The sequence below is a fragment of the Schistocerca gregaria genome, chromosome 8, assembly GCF_023897955.1.
Source record: "Schistocerca gregaria isolate iqSchGreg1 chromosome 8, iqSchGreg1.2, whole genome shotgun sequence".
Lineage (NCBI taxonomy): Eukaryota > Metazoa > Arthropoda > Insecta > Orthoptera > Acrididae > Schistocerca > Schistocerca gregaria.
In genome coordinates, this window is record NC_064927.1 from 118,790,962 (window position 1) to 118,816,770 (window position 25,809).

The following is a 25,809-nucleotide window of genomic DNA, read 5'->3' on the forward strand; positions in this document are numbered from 1 at the left end:
AGACACTTGCAAGAAGTGGGATTTATTTAAAATGAAAATTAATTCTCTAACTACAGAAGAAGAAACTCCTGATATCTTAAATCCACATCGAGTGCAAGCTGAAAAAGAATGGCATCAGAGGCAGCTATTTCTTGCACAAGAAATCATGAAAAGGGCCATACATAGGGTAAAGAATGAAGAATGCACTGTACTTTCTTTTAATCTGCAAAAGACATTTCCTCTTCTGAAAGTGTGTACTGGTGTTGTCTATTATAAACGCCAACTTTATTGTGTCTATTTGGGCATACATGATTTACATACATTCAAAGATACAGTGAACATCTGGCATGAAGATATGACAAGTGAGGCACCTGATGAAATAGGTTCTGGTGTTTTGAATTATTTAAATGAGCATTATGGAAAAAAAGATCATAATGTGGTTTGACACATGTGGTGGACAAAATAGAATCGTAAAATTAGTATACATCCCTATGCATTTCTTGCAAGGTCCTTTGTAACCATATAAAGGAGATCACTCAAAACTTTAAAATTCTGGAACATAGTTATTTACTCAATGATACAGTCTTTGGCCACATTGCGAACAAAATAAAAAAGCACCAGCATATTTACCAGCTTACTGATCTACAAAATATAATAAAAACTTGCAGAGTTAAAAATCAAACATTACATCTGCATTAACCATCAGAGAGAAGTTAATGGCATCCCTGTATGATTGATGAATATGAGATGTATTCGCATATCCCAACTAAATCCGAATGTAATGGAATTCAAATACATTCAAAATGAATAAATGGAGTACCAGGGGGTTAGATTTACAAACAAGATTCGAGGTCGAGCAACTGAACTTCACTTTATCACCGTGAAAGTCAAATGTCATGCTAAAAGATATTTAATCTACACTTTGTCTCGTTCTTACAGTATACGATATGTTTCATACTGTCTTACCAAGTAGCAGCCAATCAACTGGAAATATCAATGATAAAAATGGATAAAGTGTGAGGCTATGTACAGATACATTTAAAGAAGAAGTGCAGGACTGATCTATGACACTAAAAATTTCTTTCAACTGTATGGTGTTGATTTAGCACATTAAAAAGCAACAAATTCTGATAAATTTGTACCTGTTGAAGATGCTAGTGTAAAGCCATTTCTGCACCAAATACTATGTTTATAAGTGTGATTATAATACTAACCGTATTATGTGTGCTTGAAGTTTAAAAACGCAATAAACAACGAGAAATACATACAATAAATGCGATTTACTCCAATTTTAGTCCCAATGCCAACTTTCTGATGTACTATAGTAACGGGAAGTTAAAAGCTATCTCAAATAGTGTCATTTGTATTTGGCTTAGTCCAGTATAACATCGTCCAAATATCTGAAAACGAAAGTAAATGCATTAAGAGTAAATGATACATTGGTAACAGATGTGTACACTGTTGCAGCACTTCTTAACAAACATTTTACAACTGTTACTGAAAAGATGGGGTTGTCAGGTTCTGTAGATGCTGTCATGGCATACCTGAGGCAAGACATTTTAAGTAACTTCCATAATATGAATTTGACCCTCACTACCCCAGCAGAAGTAATGTCCATCATAAAACCTTTAAAATCAAAAACATCTAGTGGGTATGATGAAATACCAACAAAGTTAATTAAGGATTCTGACTTAAGTAACATATTAAGCTATCAGTATAATCAGTCATTTATCAGTGGAATATTTCCTGAATTGTTGAAATATGCTTTGAGTTAAGCCACTGTTTAGGAAGGGAGATAAAGAAATAGCATCAAATTTTTGTCCAATTTCACTTTTGCCAGCATTCTCAAAAAGTTTAGAAAAGGTAATGTACAATCGGCTTTATAACGAGCTTATCACAAATAACATACTGTCAAAGTCGCAGTTCGGATTTCTAAAGTGTTCTGATATTGAGAAGGCTATCTACACTTACAGTGAAAATGTACTTAATTCATTAGACAAAAAATTGCAAGCAACTGGTATATTTTGTAATTGTCAAATGCATTTGACTTTGTAAATCACAATATCCTTTTAAGTAAATAAGAATATTATGGTGTAACAGGAAGTGTTGCAAAATGGCTCAAATCTTACATCTCTGGCAGGAAACAAACCGTGTTATTGGGAAAGAGACATGTATTAAGGTATCAGGCATCATCCAACAGGGAACTAATTACATGTGGGGTTCCACAAGGTTCCATCTTAGGATCTTTATTTTTTGTGTATATCCAAGAACTTTCATCAGTATCATTACCAGATGCCGTGATTGTTTTGTTTGCCAAATATACAAACATTGCAATAAATAGCAAATCAAGTGTAGTCTTTGAAAGATCGGGCAGTAAAATATTTGTGGGCATTAATCACTAGTTCCTAGCCAATTCTTTGTCGGTAAACTTTGAAAAAACACACTACTTGCAGCTCAGAAATTGTAAGGGGTGTCCCACGAGTAAATTCCGAACATATGATGACAAGCAGACAGAAGAAATAGACAGTATTAAATTCTTGGGATTACAGCTTGATAATAAATTCAGCTGGGAGGAGCACACCACAGAACTGCTGAAGCATCTAAACAAATCTCTATTTGCACTGTGAAGTCTGCCAGACATAGGGGATACGAAAATGAAAAAGCTAGCATACTAGCTTACTTTCACTCCATAATGTCATATGGGATTATGTTTTTGGGTAATTCATCAAGCCAAGCTGAAGTTTTCCAGGCACAAAAACGTGCAATAAGAGTGCATGTGGTGTTAACTCAAGAACACCCTGCAGAGGTCTGTTTAAGGAACTAGGGATACTAAATAACCAATATATTTATCATCATCATCATTTAAGACTGATTATGCCTTTCAGCGTTCAGTCTGGAGTATAGTCCCCTTATAAAATTCCTCCATGATCCCCTATTCAGTGCTAACATTGGGGCCTCTTCTGATGTTAAACCTATTACTTCAAAATCATTCTTAACCGAATCCAGGTACCTTCTCCTCGGTCTGCCCCGACTCCACCTACCCTCTACTGCTGAACCCATGAGTCTCTTGGGTAACCTTGCTTCTCCCATGCGTGTAACATGACCCCACCATCTAAGCCTGTTTGTTCTGACTGTTACTTCTATAGAGTTCATTCCCAGTTTTTCTTTGATTTCCTCATTGTGGACGCCCTACTGCCATTGTTTCCATCTGCTAGTACCTGCAATCATCCTAGCTACTTTCATACCCGTAACCTCAACCTTGTTGATAAGGTAACCTGAATAGACCCAGCTTTCACTCCCATACAACAAAGTTGGTAGAAAGATTGAACGGTGCACAGGTAACTTAGTCTTGGTACTGACTTCCTTCTTGCAGAAGAGAGTAGATCGTAGCTGAGCGCTCACTGCATTAGCTTTGCTACACCTCGCTACCAGTTCTTTCACTATGTTGCCGTCCTGTGAGAATATGCATCCTAAGTACTTGAAACTGTCAACCTGTTCTAACTTTGTTCCTCCTATTTGGCACTCAATCCGTTTATATTTCTTTCCCACTGACATTACTTTCGTTTTGGAGATGCTAATCTTCATACCATAGTCCTTACATTTCTGATCTAGCTCTGAAATATTACTTTGCAAACTTTCAATCGAATCTGCCATCACAACTAAGTCATCCGCATATGCTAGACTGCTTATTTTGTGTTCACATATCTTAATCTCACCCAGCCAGTCTATTGTTTTCAACATATGATCCATAAATAATATGAACAACAGTGGAGACAAGTTGCAGCCTTGTCTTACCCCTGAAACTATTCTGAACCATGAACTCAATTTACCGTCAACTCTAACTGCTGCCTGACTATCCATGTAGAGACCTTTAATTGCTTGCAAAAGTTTGCCACCTATTCCATAATCTCGTAGAACAGACAATAACTTTCTCCTAGGGACCCGGTCATATGCCTTTTCTAGATCTATAAAGCAAAGATACAGTTCCCTGTTCCACTCATAACACTTCTCCATTATTTGCCGTAAACTAAAGATCTGGTCCTGACAACCTTTAAGAGGCCTAAACCCACACTGATTTTCATCCAGTTGGTCCTCAACTAATAATATCCACTGCCATTGTCTAACTTGTATGAACTATTGAAACATTTTCTTACATGAGAAATAGTTGTTGCATGGTCCTTAGCTTACACATTCATCCCGTGTCTCTGGCTTCCAATGGAGTTCACTCTGTTTTGTTCTTAGCACTCTGATACATACTTTGCGTTTCACTTTCATGCCGTCATCACTAACTTTCCTAACCACTTTAAAAAAAATCTTCATTGAACTATTTTGTAGAGAATAATTGTTTTCTCGATTTTTTTTCTCATCTCGTGCAAGCTCGTCCCTGCATATCCATTTTCATCCAAACAGGCAGCCTTAGCACTCATTATTTAGTAGCTGTTTACTGTCAAAGTTACTATACCCAAATTACACACGCTTGATTCACAAAAGTACTGTAATCAGTTGATTATTTAGTAGCTGCTTACTGTCAAAGTTACTACACCCAAATTACACACGCTTGATTCACAAAAGTACTGTAATCAGTTGATTTAATAACATATTGTTATCATCTTGTGTGTCAATTGACACATTAATTTTAATTCCTGTTATCATTATCGATTGCTAACTGCCAGTGGCACTCTTCAGTGTATGTGATATCTTAAGTGATATCTCTGATGTCATCAGCTCACTCATATCTGAAAGAATATGGCAACGTGCTGTAAACTATATGCAGCATGCACATTACATATTAAATCCGTAGTAGTCATTAAATTGCTGACGTTTTAGACTTAAAGTAATACAGAAATAAATTACGCTACAATGTTAACAATTGCGGAATCCCGCTGCTACACCATGAAGGTCAAAAGCCTCCGCTATTTTTAAGAGAACACAGGTACTGTCGACAACACAGGCTAAGAGTCAGTGCAGTGTTGAAAATATTTCCACACTATACAGCATTTTAGACGCCTTGACGCCAGAGCTTCGACTGCACTGTTTGTACTAAGCAATTCATTCAAAGGTTGCAATTCAACCAGCTGAATCGCGCTTGGACCATTTTATTTGCACAACGATTTTGTATCGTTTACAACATGTTAACGAAATCGTCAGTAATGTCGGCTATATTCTCTCACTTTATTTTCCACGTGCTGCGTGGCGGCAAGAAATTGAGAAGACAAGAATTTGTATGATTGCTGGAGAAGGTTGAGTTGGATGGAAGGATTCACATGGACCAGGTTGTAAGCAGCCATTGAAATTGAGCATGTTGTGCTCAGCTGCATACTGTGCCACCAGGTGGTCAGTTTTTTTCTTGGTAATAGTTTATCAGGGGCCATTCATGCTGGTGGACAGTGCATTGGTAGACATATGTACACAGGAAGCTACGCAGTTTTTGGAGTACAGGTGTTTTTGACACGGTTTGTTTCCCATGTGGCTCACCATCTGATGGGCTACGAGAAGCCTGAGACAGGAAAGGAGTAGGAAGTGCTGGATGACTGGTTTGCGCTGGTTTTGCACCTTGATCTGCCAAAGAGATATGTATCAAAAGGTTGATTGTGGGATTAGCATTGGACTAGGATGTGTTTTAGGTAGGCTGGGTGAAAGAACACCACTTTAGGAGGGGCAGGAAGGCTCTTGCTCTTGGGTAGGGTGTCCCTCATTTCAGGGCATGATGTGACATAAGACCTGATGAAGGATATAGTCCAGTTATTTCAGTCCAGGGTGATACCGAGTGATAAGGATGTTCACTTGTAGCTGATTTTTGGGTATGTTGGGAGGATTAGGGTGGTGGTGTGAGGATATGGTTTGGGATATCTGTTTGTGAAGTGGGTTTGGGTCTAGCATCTGCCTGTAATGGCCACTGTCAGACCTTCATCATACTGGGCAAGAGAGTTCTCGTCACTTCAGATACACCATCCATGGATGTCTACAGTGTATGAGAAGGATTTTCGGTGTGAAAGAGATGACAGCTGTTGAAATGCATAATCTGCTGGTGGCTTGTCAGTTTAATGTCGACAGAAGTGTGGATGAAACTTCAGACAGATGGAGGTCAATGTGCAGGAAGGTAGCATGTTGGGTAGAGGGGGATGGAAGAGAGGTATTGAGGTTGTGAAGCAACGAGGAAAGGATGTCTTGCCCTGAGTCCAGATCATGAAGATATCAGCATAGTAAACCTCAATCAGACTAAAGGTTGGGATTTTTAGGAAGCTGGGAAGGTTTCCAGTAGATGGTCCATAAACTGGTTTTACAGGAGGGTGCCATGCAGATGCCCATGGCTGTGCACTGTTTTTTTTGTATTCTTTTCCTTCAAAGGACAGCCGATGGGAGTCAGGATATAGCTGATAAGCTGTCTACGTAATGAGGTGGAGGATTGGAATCTGGAGGCTGTTGGGAGAAATAGTGTTCGTCCTTCAGACTCCAAACCCACCATCTTATTCCTTTTACAGCTTACCATCTATTCTAACTCGCAACTACTTTTAATTTGAAGGTAAGATATATGAAGAAATGGATAGCACTGCTGCGGAAATGCAAATGACACTCCCACATACCAACCTGTTCATAAACCATCTAGAGGAAACTCTCCTAGCTTCCCAAAACTTATAATCCCCAGCCTGATTCAAGTTCATTGCTGATACCCTCATGATGTACACTCAGGGTCAAGATAGCCTATTGTGTTTCCTTCACAACTTCAACATATTCTTTTTCATCTGCTCCACCTGGTTTTTTGTATCCAATGTGCCACTTTCCTTGATGTTGACCTTCACCTTACTGATGGCTCCATCCACACCTATGTCTGTATTAGTCCCACTAACTTCAATCAGCACTTGCATTTCACAGCTGCTGTCCCTTACACATGAAAAATTCTCTCCCACAGATGACATACCTGCAGTGATGAGAACTTCCTTGTTCAGTGCACTGACAGTGTCACGAACGCCTTCCCAGAGAAGAACTACCCCTCCAACCTAGTCCACAAACAGATTTCCTGTGCGGTATCTTCACACACTACCAATCCTCCCACTATCCCCAAGAATCAGCTGTAAAGGAGTGCACTCTCATCACCCATTATCATCGTTGACTGGAACAACTGAACCATCTTCATCAGGACTTTGATTATCTCTCATAGTGCCTGAAATGAGGGATGTCCTGCCCAAGATCCTTCCTGCTCCAACTTACATATCATCCAGGTATCATATCCCTGTGGCAGACCAAGATGCAAGACCATGAAATCCACGCATACAACCCTCCCTACTCCAGTCCTGTCACAGGTTCATCCTACACAATAAGAAGACATGCCACCTGCGCAAGGAGCCTATCATATGTGAAGCGTTTTATGTTGAGACTACTAACCAATTGTCCAGCAGGATCCTGCCAAGAGCTGGTGACACAACATGCTCAGTTTCAATAGCCACTTCATAGCCTGTGTCGTCTGTATGCTTCCTTCCACCACCAGCTTCTCTGAACCATGCAGGCAGCAGTTGTCGTTATATTACAGCCTCCATTTCTGTAATTATCCTTGTCTCAATAACCGGTAATCCACTGTCCCCATAGCGCCGCTCAACAGTTTCCCCTTCCTCCATCACATTATCCCCTCCCAATAAACGTTCCCAAATCACCTTCAGCATGCTCAGCTCCCCACTGGCTTCGACAACTGTGCACCACATGCCTAGCCTGTGTACCTGCCATCCCTTCCTGGAAATAAGACAGAATTAAACGGAAGTTTAACGTAATGAGAAGGTAAATATGAGTGGAGAAGCAGCTACAGGAAGAAATGGCAAAAACAGAAGGTACAAAATACAATAGAGACACAAACTACAAAACAGCATAATAATGAATATATTTATAGCACCACATTTAGTCCCTTATTTTGAAACCACCAATTATCAACAATTACCCACTCCCCCTCATAAATCCATGAAAATATGTTTTTATATAAAAGCTTGTAGTTGTTGTTGTTGTTGTTGTTGTCTTCAGTCCTGAGACTGGTTTGATGCAGCTCTCCATGCTACTCTATCCTGTGCAAGCTGCTTCATCTCCCAGTACCTACCGCAACCTACATCCTTCTGAATCTGCTTAGTGTACTCATCTCTCGGTCTCCCTCTACGATTTTTACCCTCCACGCTGCCCTCCAATGCTAAATTTGTGATCCCTTGATGCCTCAAAACATGTCCTACCAACCGATCCCTTCTTCTAGTCAAGTTGTGCCACAAACTTCTCTTCTCCCCAATCCTATTCAATACCTCCTCATTAGTTACGTGATCTACCCATCTAATATTCAGCATTATTCTGTAGCACCACATTTCGAAAGCTTCTATTCTCTTCTTGTCCAAACTAGTTATCGTCCATGTTTCACTTCCATACATGGCTACACTCCAAACAAATACTTTCAGAAACGACTTCCTGATACATAAATCTATATTCGATGTTAACAAATTTCTCTTCTTCAGAAACGCTTTCCTTGCCATTGCCAGTCTACATTTTATATCCTCTCTACTTCGACCATCATCAGCTATTTTACTTCCTAAATAGCAAAACTCCTTTACTACTTTAAGTGTCTCATTTCCTAATCTAATTCCCTCAGCATCACCCGATTTAATTTGACTACATTCCATTATCCTCGTTTTGCTTTTGTTAATGTTCATCTTATATCCTCCTTTCAAGACACTGTCCATTCCGTTCAACTGCTCTTCCAAGTCCTTTGCCGTCTCTGACAGAATTACAATGTCATCGGCGAACCTCAAAGTTTTTACTTCGTCTCCATGAATTTTAATACCTACTCCAAATTTTTCTTTTGTTTCCTTTACTGCTTGCTCAATATACAGATTGAATAACATCGGGGAGAGGCTACAACCCTGTCTCACTCCTTTCCCAACCACTGCTTCCCTTTCATGCCACTCGACTCTTATGACTGCCATCTCGTTTCTGTACAAATTGTAAGTAGCCTTTCGCTCCCTGTATTTTACCCCTGCCACCTTTAGAATTTGAAAAAGAGTATTCCAGTCAACATTGTCAAAAGCTTTCTCTAAGTCTACAAATGCTAGAAACGTAGGTTTGCCTTTTCTTAATCTTTCTTCTAAGATAAGTCGTAAGGTCAGTATTGCCTCACGTGTTCCAACATTTCGACGGAATCCAAACTGATCCTCCCCGAGGTCCGCATCTACCAGTTTTTCCATTCGTCTGTAAAGAATTCGCGTTAGTATTTTGCAGCTGTGACTTATTAAACTGATAGTTCGGTAATTTTCACATCTGTCAGCACCTGCCTTCTTTGGGATTGGAATTATTATATTCTTCTTGAAGTCTGAGGGTATTTCGTCTGTCTCATACATCTTGCTCACCAGCTGGTAGAGTTTTGTCATGACTGGCTCTCCCAAGGCCGTCAGTAGTTCTAATGGAATGTTGTCTACTCCGGGGGCCTTGTTTGTAGTATTGTAGTATTCAACAAAAATTATGTTGGAAATTCATTAATAATTTTGTATTTGATTTATTTCCATTTCTTAACATTTCCTTTCATTGTTTTTCTACGTGCTATACATTTCCCTGCAACTAAGGTTATCTCCTGTGAATCCAATACCTCCTTTCAAGGGATATTTCATTGTAATTAGTAGTGTGAAGATGAAGAGGCTCACTGAAAAGGCTCATTTGGCCTGCATGTAACACATTTATGTACCTATAAATGGTATAGTCCTATTTATGTAGTCAACTGTATTGTATGTCATCTCAAGTACAATCAGTTAGCATGTTTGTAGAGGTCTAAGTTAAAGCACAACTCCATGGTGGTTAAGCAGTTGTATCTAGCTTATAACAACACTGTTAATATTACATGTTCATTCAAACATCTGTTATTTATATGTAACTGTGCTACATACTCTATTTACAGCATCTGGAAATCCTTGTGTAGCCAACTCAATTCCACCAAAACGATAATACAACACTCCATTAATACCAGGTATCCTTTTATGCTGAACTTCTGATTCAGGGACTACCTGTAGACAAGAAAATACATTTTGATGTTTTAATTTTTCTAGTACCACTCATCTAAGCAAATAATTTAGAATTTCTGTGAAATAGCAATGCTGTCAAATTCAACATCTCTAGGGTCCTAGTCTCTCTGCAGGTTTTCTGTTCAACAAGTGCAACAAGTGACCAACTAAAGAAAAGAGCGATCAAAATATGTTTGGAATATCCCCTGCCAAGACATCAGCAACCTATACTCTCAGAATTAACCTCTGTGTATGAAGCACCTCTTTTAGTCTGTGATTGTGGATACAATTAACTAGATATAAATATTACATCCAAATGTACATTCCTCTCTCTCCCCCTCCCCCTCCATTTCTGTGTGTGTGTGTGTGTGTGTGTGTTTTGGTTAACATTGCACACTGATGTTCAGAAAGATACATGCTATGAGAGAACAACAAACTGAAATTTATGAATCAGAAATTACTGAAACTGCAGTTGAGTTCAAGAAAGAACTGTTGAACAAGATACATTTGAAATAGTCATAGCCATCAGATGAAGGGCAGCACAGAGACACAAGTACATCACATGAACCTGAAAAGCAGCTGAGTAAATGGTCTAATAGACACACATTGAAACTTTCCAAAACTTTGAAATTTTCCATCGTCAAGAAAATGTCTCGTTTGTAATGACAATATGTAAGATAAAATTACATTCACTAAATAAGATAAGGAGAAATATTGTTAGTTTTGATAATTCTCATTTGACAGGAAATATGTGCTGTACTTAATAGCACCAATATTTAAACTGTGATTTTAAGACATTTGTAACTCATTTGTAATGGTGAAAATACCATTATACAAAAGTAAGTAAGCTTTTGTGACTTGATTGTCACACTAGAATATCTTATAATTTTTTATTAAAATAAACCGCAAATTTCTAAGATGTATTATATAAGAAGCTCAATTGCAGCACTTTACCAGGCGCCAACATTATCAAAGAGCATAGTAGTTCATGGTTGTTCTGTGAAAGCATAATGTAAGAGTAGGGTGGTTGGTTTCATGCAACGATTAGACAGATTGTCAGATTTAATTTTGTGGAATAAATATGTTTTGACTAAAGAAACCAGAAAGTAATACCTCATAATTTATACAAAAACCTACTTAAATCAAGCATCAGAGTAGAAGCAAACTCAAGGAAAATAAAATGCTGTGTAATGAACAGTCACAACAGTGATTCTATATCTATATTTACCTTCATATTCTACAATACAAAAAGGGTAGCAAATGGGACTCTTCAGTGTAGTATTAGTGTTTCTTCCTGTTCCACTTGCATGCATCATGCAGAAGGATTGACTGTAAAATCCTGTGTGTGTGTAATAATTAGTGTAATATTATTTTTGCAGACTCTATAGCACCAACAAATAGGGGGCTGTAGCATATTCTTAGATTCATTATTCTGTGCTGATTATGGAAACCTTGTAAGTAGGCTTTTGAGAAATACCATAGTTGGTATCCGTATTAAAGTGTTGACCAGTTAGGTTTTTCAGCATCTTACTGAAACTGTCCTGTGTATACAAGAGAGCTAACAACATTTGTGCTGCGTTTCTTTGTATTCATTTAGTATTTCATGTTAGACCGCAGTTTTGAGAAATATTCTCTTAATGTAACAATACACCTAATTTGTATTTATGTGAGTGTTTATGTGTGGTGGAAAAAACGTGGAGAGAAGTGTACATAACATTTGATGTACATATACAGAATACTAGAAATGACAGCTTGCTGGATAGCTTTATTCAAGACTCACTGTTATCCATAATGAGTACAATTACTTAAGTATAAAATTCGTACCATTACACAAATCTAAGAAAAAGCTAGGAACTTGGCTAAAACGCAACAAATTCAGCTCAATTAAAGAATTAATAGAAATTAGTCATTACTAATCCTTGCAATATTTATATACACACTTAGTTTTATGTATGTAACTGATTATTTGATAAAATTACAATTCGCTGTATACTTGATGAATTCTGTAGGAAATACTGAAAGATCAAATAATGTTTTGATTATAATTATAAAAACGCACAAGTCAGTAGACATAATATTTATTTATTCAAATAACCGTTTTGGAGGATACCATAAATCAGCTTTGGTCTTCCTTCTTTGTGTTTAGTTTTCATTGTTCCCAGACTTCCTTCATTCTTTGAGGGAGTGACTTCTTTTCTTCCTGGGTCCATTTCCCCCTTTTGCAGACTTCTTCTTTTCCTGAAGTCCTTTCTGTTTTGTTGCTTCCTTAGAAAGTATTCTCTTATCTATTATGTCCATTCTAATTCCTCTAATATCTTTGTAAACTTTGGTGAACCATATGGATTTGGATTTGTCTCTGGTTAGCAAGTTGGAGATCTGCTTGGTATGTATTTATTATCCATTCAGTATATGTGCAAATAAAACTGTAGTGTTCTTTTCCTCACTACATAAGTTAGCTTTTCCATTTTCAAATAGAGATCTCTGTTTCATCTTAATTTGTATTCAATATTACTATCGCTTCTAGGTCCCACTAAAATCCTTTGCAGTTTTCTTTCAACTTTTTCCTGTTTCTGATGATCTCCAAGATTTGTTTCTTTAAGTATTTCTGATACATACAGTGTTCCAGGCCATACCACTGTTTGATAGTGTCTTAGTTTCGTGTCTGGACAAAGTTTTCTTGTTAATATATGTTTATTGTCATTTGGAATGCCGTTTTCATTTTATGTACTCTACTTTCTACATTTATATTTTCTTTTGTGTTGCTTACTATCCGTTCTCTGATGTATTTAAAGCAGTTTGTTTCACATATTGTGTTGTTACAAATTTTCAAATTTGGAGGGGCATCACTGATATTTGTTATGAAATCTGTTTTTGAAATGACAGTTTTAATCCTATTTCGTCTGCTTGTTTTTCTACTTATGTGATTTGTTCTTTGGCACTAATCAGTGAGTTGATAATTAATGCCATATCATCTAAAAAGCTAGACAATTTATGGTGATTTTACAAGTATTTTGGTTTCTTCTTAGTTGAACACACTTAGTGTTCATATTTTTTCTCCATTCTCTCACTACTTTCTCTAATGTGCAGCTAAAAAGTAAAAGTGATAAATTATCTTCCTGTTTTACTTCCGATTTTATTTCAAAGTATTTCAACAGCTTCTTCATAAATTTAACATTTGAGGTTGTGTTTGTTAAAGTTCCTTTAATTATTTCTGTTTTTTATTGTCAAGTCCAATTCCTTTAAAACGTTGATTAGTGCATTTCTATCAACTGAGTGACATGGCTTTTTAAAATCTATAAATAATATCATGAATTTAAAATTTCTGATTTTCCTCATTTCTATTATGTTCTGTAGATTTAGTATTTGTTCTTTGGAAGACCTTCTCTTCCAAAATCCTGCTCGATACTCTCCTAGCTGTGGGTTGAGTATTCCTTCAGCTCTCTTAAAAAGTGCCATGGCTAGGATCTTATACCGCACTGGCAAGAGGGAAATTTCACTATAATTGTTAGAATCACTTTCTTTCCTTTATGTAGTGGACATATTAATCCTCTGTAGTAATGGTTTAACAAATTCATGTGGTCCACGAAATTACAAGTCCCTGCGAGTTATTGCCAGGGATTAATAATTTCTAGCAGGAGGGTTTATCTAACCAGTAAAAAATTGAATGCAATGGATAACGCAATATATTTTTTTATAACCACTACAGAAGGCACCTATACAGTGCTTAACAGGGAGCATAGAGCCATTATTTACTTTCATGTCCCAGCATTCAGTTGTGGTACTGACTTTCATTTATTCTTTATGATGAAGAGATGAAATAATCAATTGACCATACAGGATAATTGATATTTATTCAATACCGATGGAATTTCAATAACTAGCCGTGTGTCTGTTGGAATATACATCATCACAACAAGTCTCTCTAGCTAACATGATTCACTTTCGCCATGTAATTATCGAAAGGGAGAGGGGAGTGGAGACCTGCCTTTAGTGTAATTTTGTGCAGGGACACGATTACCTAAACCCATGCTGATTACAATCAATTACTATAGGTCATCCAGAACAAGTTCAGCAAAGAGATTACAAGTGAACTCGATCAGGGCAGAAGAGCATTTGCCTAACCATTTCAATTTTTGTTAAAACGTATACTGAAAAAAGGATAGCAAGTGGTGCTCTTCACTATGATTGCCAATTTTGGTTTAATCTTGCTTTCAGAAACAACATCACATTACTGAGCTGAGGGGAAGAACATTTATTATCAAATGGCGGGAAAATTTTGCAAGTCTTTATTCTATCAAAGGGCATTAAAATCTGAACTTTCCTATGTACAAGAGTTTAAACAATGTATTTTACTTAATGCACTTCATTGTAGGTGAATAAAATAGTTATTGGGGGGTGGGGGATTAACTATCACATCAATACTATTCCACACACGTGGCTACGTAGCAGTAGCCAACAGAAATGCAAAAAATACGGATACACAAGATTATTCCTTCTCTATCTTACACTCACCACCTACCATATGGTTATTCTCTCTACTACTATACATTTTCAGACCGAAACTGCAGTTTACCAATGTGGCAGTTGCTCCAACTGACCACATAGCGGCAGAGCAAGTACACAAAGAAAACAAATGAAAAAATAAATAAAAATCCCCTAAAATATTACCATAAAAGAAAGACCACATTAAAATACATTAAATGAGTAAACTTTATGCTAAGGACAGAGCAATAATTCGACTGTGAGCTTAAGGCTCATGGTGCATAGCCTGACCAATGTACAAACGCTAAGTTCTACTGAAATTAGACTAAATTATGAAAATAAACTCCCTTATGGCGGTTTCGTGGTAATGTCACACCTAATTTCAAGATCTGGGCCATATAACGAGCAGGTTTGAGACATTCTGGTACCTTTGTTAACATTACCAAAATCGAGAGCTGCGTCTCCACGTCTGTCCAGCGCCGCTACCAAGAAACAAGTGAACTTGCAGACACCTCGCCTAACTGTTGTTCGTTCAAAAGGTGGTGGAGGGGATGGTTTGCCAACCTGATGGATCCAATACTCGTGCCTTCACGACGTCTCTGACCTGGATTGCACACTATCTTTGCCAAGCTTGTTCACGTTTAGGGGTTGGTACTAGGGGTTGGTACTATCCTACCACAGAACCATTCCATTCATACAATGCTACGACCTCTGACCAAAGCTTACTGCTACTTCATATAATATCTCAAACATACAGTCTAAGGTCTTTTTACCATCTATGATTTCTTACTTTTATTTGCTGACTTCTGGAGCAGTGAGAAGCTAACAGTTTTGTTTCATTTTTCTGGTAGTTGACAGTTTGTGAAAATTATCTTTTGTTGCCCATCTACTGTTAGATTTCTGACTCGTGATGCATAATGCTCTGCATTCTATGTATTGTACCACACATTGTATGTACCATACATGGTACCATACATTAGATTGTATCTAAGCATCCTGCAAATAGCTGACTAATGTGCTAACATTTATGACCACAGTGACAGAAAAATAATATCTGATGGTGTGAAATGATCCATTACATGTGTGTTGAACCACTGTGACATCAAAGTTATATGAGCAGATAAAACATTCACATTGGCTTACTGGCTCTCCATCATGCCATTGCCGATCTTCTTCTTCCCAGCGCTGCTCTAATTCCCTTTGCCTTTCTGCTTCAAGTTCATCTGGGTCTGGGGGTGGTTCTGGAGGTGGTGGTATGTCATCTCCTCCCAGAAGGTCAATTGGAGGAGGTTTCAGAGGTGACATTGAAGTAGCTCGATCCCTAAATGATAAGTGAGTGGAAGTTGCAGCCTGAAAGTATAAAGATTAAACATTTATGAAACAATATTTAATCAGGTAGAGGCATTTGTAAAAGATGTCTTGCACGAAGTGTCAAAGAAAGATGTCTATGTGAAACACAGGAGCTACTTCAACTATATTGTAACAATACTTTATCAGCAACGCTTTCTATAATTTATTGTAGTATTTAGACTCATGGATGTAAATTCCAGTCAACATTAATGTTCACATTTAACAACCATTAACTTTAGTATCAGTGTATAAATGGCTGACCATGTTATGTGTAAAGGTACATGTGCACTTAGTTTCTATTATTAGATAGAAACATCAGAAAAATAATGTACTTGGAAGCATAATTTAACTTGCTTTGCTCCTCTATCTTTCATGATAGGATGTATGGAGCAGGGCATGTGAATGAATGAATGAATAAAAATGTTTTGTTTTGATTACTCTGATTTATTTTCCTCTTTGCACTGCTAATTCACACTGAGGAATGGAGATAGATGTGATGTTTACTTGACTCTCCAGCTAATACCTTTGCCACCTCCAAGTCTGGATTAGTATGAATTTATATGTGAACAAAATGGAATGTGGTGGTGAGGAATCGAATGTCTGAGGGCTTTATCACATACACATTATATTTATGAATACACAGTTGTCTTTCTTCACGGCTGCCAGGAGCTGGACAAGCAGAATGGCGCTGGTCATGCTGGTATGCTCCAATGCTAGCACATCTCACAGTCTCAGGAGCTGTGGCGAGGAAGGCAGATATTCAGCGCCCCACACAGCTAGCTGCAGCCAGCTAGCTGCAGCCAGCTAGCTGCAGCCAGCTAGCTGCAGCTCAGTCGTGGCTACCCATGGTGCTTCTTGTGGCCAGCAGCTCATTGATGTCATAAACTGCACCCCAGAAAAGCAGTCTACAGCTCTGCACAAGGTGGGCGTAGTCATGCAGTGTTGCTTGTTACATCATGGATTCTGAGCAAGACAACAGCCCACAATGTAGGTCAGGGAGCGGTAGCTACTGTACTCACCTGGGTTGACGATTGTTGAGCAGTGAACTGAGTAACATCAATTAGACCTCCAGAAGGCCTGGTGGAAAGAGGCACCTAGACCTTCTCATCAACAAAGGCAGAAGCAAAGCAGCAGCAGCCTACAGCAGCCAAGTCCTGCTGGCCAGATCATAATCATCTTGACAGAGGACAGAAGGTGCGCCACAAGTCCCACTTTGGGTTTTAGTTGCCTGCAAACTGAGAACTAAGCTGTGGAAGTCAGGGTATTTGTACCAGACGGTCTACGCTGATGACGTTATTGTGAAGCAAGAATGATCAAATACATCCTAGATTTCGGAACCCATTAGCGCTCTACATCGCACTATGGTGTCCCAGTTTGCTCTTCAGGCTTTCAGTAGTTATTGTTGCATCACCTTCGTGAAGACAGCCATTCTTGCATACGGCTTAGGTGATGGTGATTCACTATGTGTCATCAGAAGTGTAACGTTATGCTCCCCTCTTCATTATGTCACTTTGCTGCATTGGCATTGTCATCCTGTAACTTGGGTGCTGTGAGGCAAGCTCCATCAACTGTTCTTCCAGACTAGCATTCAAAGTAGATGCCTGTCTTGAGTTCTGGTCTGCTCCAACATTGCTGGGAGAAACTTTAAATATTTTCACATCTGCCTGGAGTACAATTCTGGGGCATAACAATATCACCAAAAGAGACATATTGATTACAGCAACAGCAACAGGTACTACTCAGAGAAATTGACTGGAAATTTGTGTGCCTTATAAAAGCATATAAGTAAACAGGACTATACTAACAGAACATTGCATCCAATTTACAATCTAATGGGGCGAAAATCATTTGAGAAGTACTTTAAGATGGAGTACAGAAATACGAAATCGAGGTCAAAATTTTTGTGATTTTGTATTAGTCCAAAGAGTTTTTTCTGTTAAAGGTTTGATAAAATTGAAGAAAGTCACTGGAGAGGTGGCTGCATGTGAGCAATGTGATCTGTGCTGAGAATATGCTACAGTGTCATACTTCAAAGTATATGATACAGTAATAAGTGAAATGGGAAACAGACTTCATATATTACATTACTTCATCTGACATTTATTTCTCTTTCTTCAGGAATCACTATAAAGGAAAATAACTCCATATCACACCAAAAAAAGTCTGCAGCTAATTTAGGACCCATATATAGTGGATTATATTAACACAGTGTAACTATTCAGTGAATAGTTGATTTCAAGATGCAGGTGAAGAGCTGACGAAGAGCATTGACATGGCTATGTCGATATTTCGAAGTTTTTTTTAAAGAGTACAGATTGTACAAACATCGAAGTAGCTTTCCAGATACTTATAACAGTGCCAGTGACTGCAAACGCATTTACAGCAAATTAAATATGATAAAAATGTTTAAGGGCGAGTATGGTTGGAAGCAGACTAAAATTTAGCTATCTTCTAATCAGAAAATGATACTGCAGCTAAACTTTGTTTAAATTACGTAATCAATGAGTTTGCTTCACTCAAAGCAGGGAAATGCAACGTAGAATTATGATAAAAAAGCAATTCCTGGAAAGTGGTTAATAATTACCAATAGCAAGTATAATCTTTTTTTATGTTACATATTATTCAAATATCAATGCACAGTAGGTGATGCACAATATGTAAGGCTACATACTTTGTTTTACTTTCAGTTCTTTTAAAAATTTATATAATTTGTAATTTATTTACTACTTTTTTGTCCACTTCTGATACAGGTGCATAACATGTAACCAAAGCCAAATTAATCATAAGCTGAACACAGAAGCAATGTTAATAACGTTAATCAGAAAGTCAAAGTCCATAACCAGATCGGTATGCAAATAGCACCCTAAATTTGTAATAGCACATGCAGCATACTCTCAAAGAATAACTCGCGGCGCTTTTTCAAGTCCTGAGTTTTGTGAGGCTGGGCCCATACGATTTGTCTCTCACTGTTCGGGCGGCACATGTCAGTTATTAGCCGTGGCACCTCTACCCCGCTATCGATATCACCCGCTGGCGGAGATATTAAAACTGCAATGAAACTGGGTTCACATGCACAAGAAAAGTATCGTCACAGGTAGTGCCATACTGCAGCTACAATGCAATTGCATGTGTGACCTCCCGGTCTTTAGAGGCGCAACTTAAGAGACACATCTTTTGTGATATCACAAAAAGGTCAAAATAATTCAAAAGCCAAGATCGCTTAAATACTGTTTACTGGATAACCGGTTTCAACACACTAAAGGTGCCACATCGGATCTGAATGTAGATCAACATTTATAAACCATTTGGATATAACGATACATGAAGCAGACCAGCTGATATAAGACCACTGTCACAAAAAATCAAGAAACGACTGCTCCCATGGTCATTCTTTTCCATAAAATATCTAAAACGTAACTCACAAGATAAAGCTATTTGGTACATAACCGCTGCTCGGCTAACAACGGTCGGCATCACACTGCCCTATTCCCTTGATTTTTTGTGATAATAAATTTATATCAGCTACCTCATGTATCGTTACATCCAAATGGTTTATAAACGTTAATCTGCATTCAGATCCCATGATGGCACCTGTAGTGTGTTGAAACCGGTTATCCAGTAAACAGTAATTAAGCGGTCTTGGCTTTTGAATGATTTCTACAACAGAGTGATCGTCCCATTACGCACTATATGTTCACTGCACAAGAAGGTCATGTTTGTTACACTTTGTGGCGTCACTTTCATTCCACCATTGCTCCCTGGTGGCTCAGAACACAAACGTTTTGTTACTGTTACTGTGGAGTAAGAGCTGCTGCACTCCGTTCGATCTTTGTATGTTTTTACATCACTACAGAAAAAAATGAAAACAGTGGTTGGCAGGTACAGTTTCGCACTAGTACAAGGGCAAGAGCCTATGTTTGATTTTCTGTAGGTGTGTGTGTGTGTGTGTGTGTGTGTTTCAGCGTGCGTGCAATGTCTGCATATCAATGATGTATCCCACAGTCTTAAAAGTTTTTGGATGAATAAAAAATAAACTTAATATGGAAGCAAAAATGCGAGTCGTAGAAACTTCGTGATATGTGAGATCAAGCACTGTACAGATGATGAATTATATGTGGCAAGTAGCCCTTGAATCTGGTGTGGCAGCTGTTAAACTAAGAATCAGTTATTCGAAATCCCTACGTTAAGGAATACAATAAGGTTGTAAGATCTTGGAATAGCAGCTTATCTGTAGGTGATATATGTATGCCAGCTGTTGGTTAATTTGCTGAAGCAGACAGCATTTTCCTACTTTCGACTCCTAGCATTATTTCTTCTATAATCATGTTTCTGACCCTTGATCTATCCCTGTGAGAAGTCTGTTTTCTAATCTAACATTTCGGTTTCATCTTTCTTGTATTTAATTGTTTTCACAGCTCTAACGCCATAACCTGCCCTAACATTGATACCATATTGCTCATATGATTTCAATTGATACCATATTGAAAGCTTTGCAACTACGAAGAATTTGTGGCATCCTGTCTGAACGGTAGCTGAAGGTCCCACTACAGAAAGCCATAAGCGTGTGTGAACACGGCTTCACACATTTATTAATTTTTGAGAACCAGCGGTTAGTCTTACAGTACTTTAAAAATGGAGTGCAGACAGTCTCGACAGTAATAAAACGTTTATTTCAATGGCTACCGGTTTTGGTCAGAATGTGATGATCCTCTGACCCCTTATACCAAGTTGGCACACAGCTGAAGTTCGTGAAGTCATAACACCAGCTCCGTTCATCGCTATCGCCTACCATCACGATATAAAGGGCCTGAGGATGGTCACATTCTGACCGAAACTGGTAACATTGAAGTAATTGTTTTATTACGATCGAGACTGTTTGTAATGCATTTTTATTGCTACATTTAACCTGCTGTGCAATATTTTTCACTATACAGTGCATTAAAGTAATATTTTTCATTAATGTTTCATTTTTTATCAAACATAATTACAAAATTTAAAATTTTCTAGATCTCCATAGAAAACACTGCAGAAGGGTGATGTCTGGGGACTGGGGGTTTGAGGGGGGGGGGGGGGGGGCAAGCCGAAGCCTTGGCAGCTCAGCTATGGGTGCAAAGTAGCTGAGGCACCTTCTGCCCGAGGGATCAAGGAACTGCCAACTTGGTAATGGAAGAAAGTGCAGGGCATAAGAACTGTAGAGGGAGTCCCATGTTTCACTACTGTAAACAGGTTCTCATGGATGTACGTTACATTTGTCATGTGCTGTATTGGTAAATATTTCATGAATGTATCTTATAGTGTTTCTCATACCGGATATTTGGTCAATTGTCGTTTGTCATAAAGGTTATATGTGTTTTGGCAGGAACAGTAATTATTTATTTTTCATAAAAATGGATCAGAGAATTTGTATTACATTTTGCTATGAGAGTGGAGTAAATTGCAATGAAGTTTTAGAAACGTTAAGTATTGCTTTTGATGAGTCTGCTATGAATAAGCAACGATTTACGAGTGGTGTAAGTGTTTCGAAGAAGGCCGTGAAGCCATCGAAGAGAAGTAGTGTGATGAACACCGCAGTAAATCATCAAACGATGAAAATGTGTAAAAAGTTAGAGAAATGATCATGAACAAGCTCCGAATCGCAATCAGAAAAGTTGTTGATATTGTAGATCACGTATCAGTGGGCTCATACTATGAAACGTTTTTGTTTATTTCGGATATGAAAAGTCACAAGAAAATTTGTTCCAAAACCCACGAATTGCAAACAAAAACAACGGCAGTGCATACTGTTCAGAAAACGCTAGATGAATTCTATAATGATGCAGAGCTACTGAAACGTGGTGTAACAGGTAATGAAGTAATGGTTTACGGACGTGAGTTCGAACTAAGGGTCAATCGCGTCAGTGGAAGCATGCTGGATCACCAAGACCAAGAAACGTTCGACATGTGCGGTGAAATGACAAGGTTAAGCTCACAGTGTCCTATTTTAACGATGTAGTGCTTCATATTAATGATGTAATTTTAGTGAGAAAAAAATTTAGAACTTTCTCTGATAAGTGGGCCAAAGCTAGCCACAAAGGGCCAAAGTAACCCCGGTTTACACTAGTAAATTATTGATGTTGTCAATTTGACGTAGTCTGTCTTGCCACGGCTGGCGAATTACGTAGACATGGTCATAAATGTTTGCATAAAGTCACCTGCAAGCATTATCGAAAAGTATGTGTTAGTCAGTTAGGCAGCAGGGCTAATTCAGTTAGAGCTGGAGACTAGGAAAGGCAGAGTCAGTCTCTGCGAAACATCTTTCAGAAGAAAATCACCCACATAGTGCCAACTGTGACGGTTTACAGAAGGGCGACAGTACTGCGTATACTTGAAATCAATAAACATATCACACAAAATGTTGGCATAGTTTTAAATGACCAAACACAATTTCATTTTTCACTGTATGTTAAATTACGCTGTAGTTAACATCGAATGGACTGGCTCCTCTGGTTCAACTGAACCAATTATTCACTGGAAATGGTTATTTTGGGCTACTTGGAGACCAATTGCAGCAAACAACGATGGAATTTGCACAGATGACAATGCACCATGTCACCAGGCCACAACTGATTGCGATTGGTTTTAAGAACATTCTGGACAATGCGAGCAAATGATTTGCCCACCCAGATCACACAACATGAATTTCATCGAACGATTATGAGACATAATCGAGAGGACAGTATGTGCACAAAATCCTGTACCAGCAAAAATATCACAATTATGCAAGGCTGTAGAGGCAATATGGTTCAATATTTTTGACGCAAACTTTCAGCGACTTGTTGAGTTCATGCCACGTCGAGTTGTTGCAGTACTCCGGGCAAATGGAGGTCCAACACAGTTAGGAGGTATACCATGACTTTTGTCACCTCAATGTAAGCTTCAGTAGTAGTAGTAGTTGTTGTTGCTGTTGTTGTTGTTGTAGTATTCAGTCCAAAAATTGTTTTCATGCAGCTCCCCAGACTACTCTGTCCTATGCAAGCATCTTCATCTCTATGAGATGTTTTCACACAGTAACAGGAATTTTTGGCTTTTGCAAAGAATTTTATTTATTCCTCTACACCAGTGGTAGACAACTTTGTCCCTACCACCCACTAGTGAGCTTTCCAGCTTTCGTGGTGAATGGTAGGTTGTTAGAGATCGTACAAACATTTTCTTTAGCTTTTCATAAAGTTTTGAGATAAAATATTTGGTAACTAATTGTTGTTCTATGCTTTAATTTGCTGTAACTTTACTTTATAAATTTTGTAAAGTACTTCCCTACTCGCACTTAATAAATCACCGTTACTGTGGAACTGGTGGGCGGTTAGAAAATTCTACTACTAACAGAGATACAAACTTGGCCGGTAAGTGGAAAAGGTTGACTACCCTGGTCTACATCAAAGTTATCCCCTTAAAAATAACTCACATTAGACTTAAACACTTATCCCATGGCTTCTTTCAATCAACGAAATGTGTCTGGAATCCTGTCTTTGGAGCACTTGCTGCTCTCTCTGTAATACGTTTTTAATCTCATCTATCCCTGTGAAATGACGGCTCTCTATGGTCCTTTTTTTTTTTGCAACAGAAAAATGTAACATGCGGTAGTTTAAGAATATGGAGTCCGGGGCTTCACTGCAGTATAGTTTTTGGTTAAAAATTCACGAGAAAGCAACAAAATGTGAACAGGTACATTACATACTATGGTGCCAAAGTCTTGAATTCGTTTCACCACAAATCCGGGAGGATTTTTTTTTCTGTTTACTTCCCGCAAACTGTGTCAAACTTGTGAGTAGTACCCCTTATTGATCGTTTAGTTGTCGATAATTATTAATATAACATTTACTATCATAGTAAAAATTAGCGCCGGCCGCGGTGGTCTAGCGGTTCTAGGCGCTCAGTCCGGAACCGTGGGACTGCTACGGTCGCAGGTTCGAATCCTGCCTCGGGCATAGATGTGTGTGATGTCCTTAGTTTAGTTAGGTTTAATTAGTTCTAAGTTCTAGAGTACTGATGACCATAGATGTTAAGTCCCATAGTGCTCACGGCCATTTGAACCATTTTGAACCGATTTCTCATGCACAAACAGCAGTTGACCGGCGTTGCCTAGGGAAACGTTGTTGTGATGCCTCGTGTAAGGAGGAGCAAAGCGTACCATCACGTTTCCGACTTTGATAAAGGTCGGATTGTAGCCTATCGCGATTGCGGTTTATCATATCGCGACATTGCTGCTCTGGTTGGTCGAGATCTAATGACTGTTAGCAAAATATACAGGGTGATTCAAAAAGAATACCACAATTTTAGGAATTTAAAATTCTGCAACGACAAAAGGCAGAGCTAAGCACTATCTGTCGGCGAATTAAGGGACCTATAAAGTTTCATTTAGTTGTACATTTGTTCGCTTGAGGCGCTGTTGACTAGGCGTCAGCGTCAGTTGATGCTAAGATGGCGACCGCTCAACAGAAAGCTTTTTGTGTTATTGAGTACGGACGGAGAGTGAATCGACGACAGTTGTTCAGCGTGCATTTCTAACAAAGTATGGTGTTAAACCTCCTGATAGGTGGTGTATTAAACGTTGGTATAAACAGTTTACAGAGAATGGGTGTTTGTGCAAAGGGAAAAGTTCTGGACAGCCGAGAACGAGTGATGAAAATGTAGCACGCATCCAGCAAGCATTTGTTCGCAGCCCAGGAAAATCGACTCGCAGAGCTAGCAGAGAGCTGCAAATTCCACAATCAACTGTATGGAGAGTCCTACGAAAAAGGTTAGTTATGAAACCTTATCGTCTGAAATTGGTTCAAGCACTGTCTGCAGCTGATAAGATTAAAAGAATCGAATTCTGTGATTTTATCCTTGCTCAAATAATGGAAACAGATGAATCTTTCGTTTCAAAGATTGTGTTTAGTGATGAAGCAACTTTCCACACTAACGGGAAAGTCAACCGTCACAATGTCTGTATATGGGGCACTGAGAATCCGCGGGAAACAACTCAGTATGAACGTAATTCGCTTAAGGTGAACGTTTTCTGTGCCATTTCAGCCAATAAAGTTTTTGGTCCCTTTTTCTTCGAAGGTGCTACTGTAACTGGACTACAGTATCTGGAGATGTTAGAGAATTGGCTGTTCCCTCAGCTCGAACAAGAAGCACAACAATTCATATTTCAGCAGGATGGAGCGCCACCACATTGGCACTTATCTGTCTGTAACTACCTGAACGTCAACTGCCCGAGGCGATGGATCAGCCGCCAGGCAGCCCGTGACAGAGCACTTCATCACTGGCCTCCAAGAAGAACTGGTCTTACCCCCTGCTATTTTTTCTAATGGGGGTATGTTAAGGATATGGTGTTTCGGCCACCTCTCCCAGCCACCATTGATGATTTGAAACGAGAAATAACAGCAGCTATCCAAACTGTTACACCTGATATGCTACAGAGAGTGTGGAACGAGTTGGAGTATCGGGTTGATATTGCTCGAGTGTCTGGAAGGGGCCATATTGAACATCTCTGAACTTGTTTTTGAGTGAAAAAAAACCTTTTTAAATACTCTTTGTAATGATGTATAACAGAAGGTTATATTATGTTTCTTTCATTAAATACACATTTTTAAAGTTGTGGTATTCTTTTTGAATCACCCTGTATAATCGGACGGCTCAGGAGGGTAACACGAAACGCCGTGCTGGATCTCAATGGCCTCGTATCACTAGCATTCGAGATGACAGGCATCTTATCCGCATGGCTGTAACGGATCGTGCAGCCACGTCTCGATCCCTGAGTCAACACATGGGCACGTTTGGAAGACAACGACCATCTGGACGAACAGTTCGACGAAGTTTGCGCAGCATGGACTACCAGCTCGGAGACAATGGCCACGGTTACCCTTGCCGCTGCATCACAGACAGGAGCGCTTGCGATGGTGTACTCAACGTCGACGGTGGGTGCACGAATGGAAAACGTCATTTTTTCGGATGAATCCAG

General features: G+C 38.7%; 1 protein-coding gene across 1 annotated transcript in view; it reads right to left on the reverse strand.

The window, feature by feature from the left end:
- Positions 1-25,809, reverse strand: part of LOC126285067 (uncharacterized) — a 37,046-nt gene that overhangs the window by 6,690 nt on the left and 4,547 nt on the right. The window contains exons 4-5 of the mRNA XM_049984390.1: positions 15,618-15,824; positions 9,879-9,995 (exon numbers count right to left, since the gene is read on the reverse strand). Coding sequence (XP_049840347.1) covers positions 9,879-9,995; positions 15,618-15,824 — 324 coding nt within the window. The remainder of the gene's footprint in view (positions 1-9,878; positions 9,996-15,617; positions 15,825-25,809) is intronic.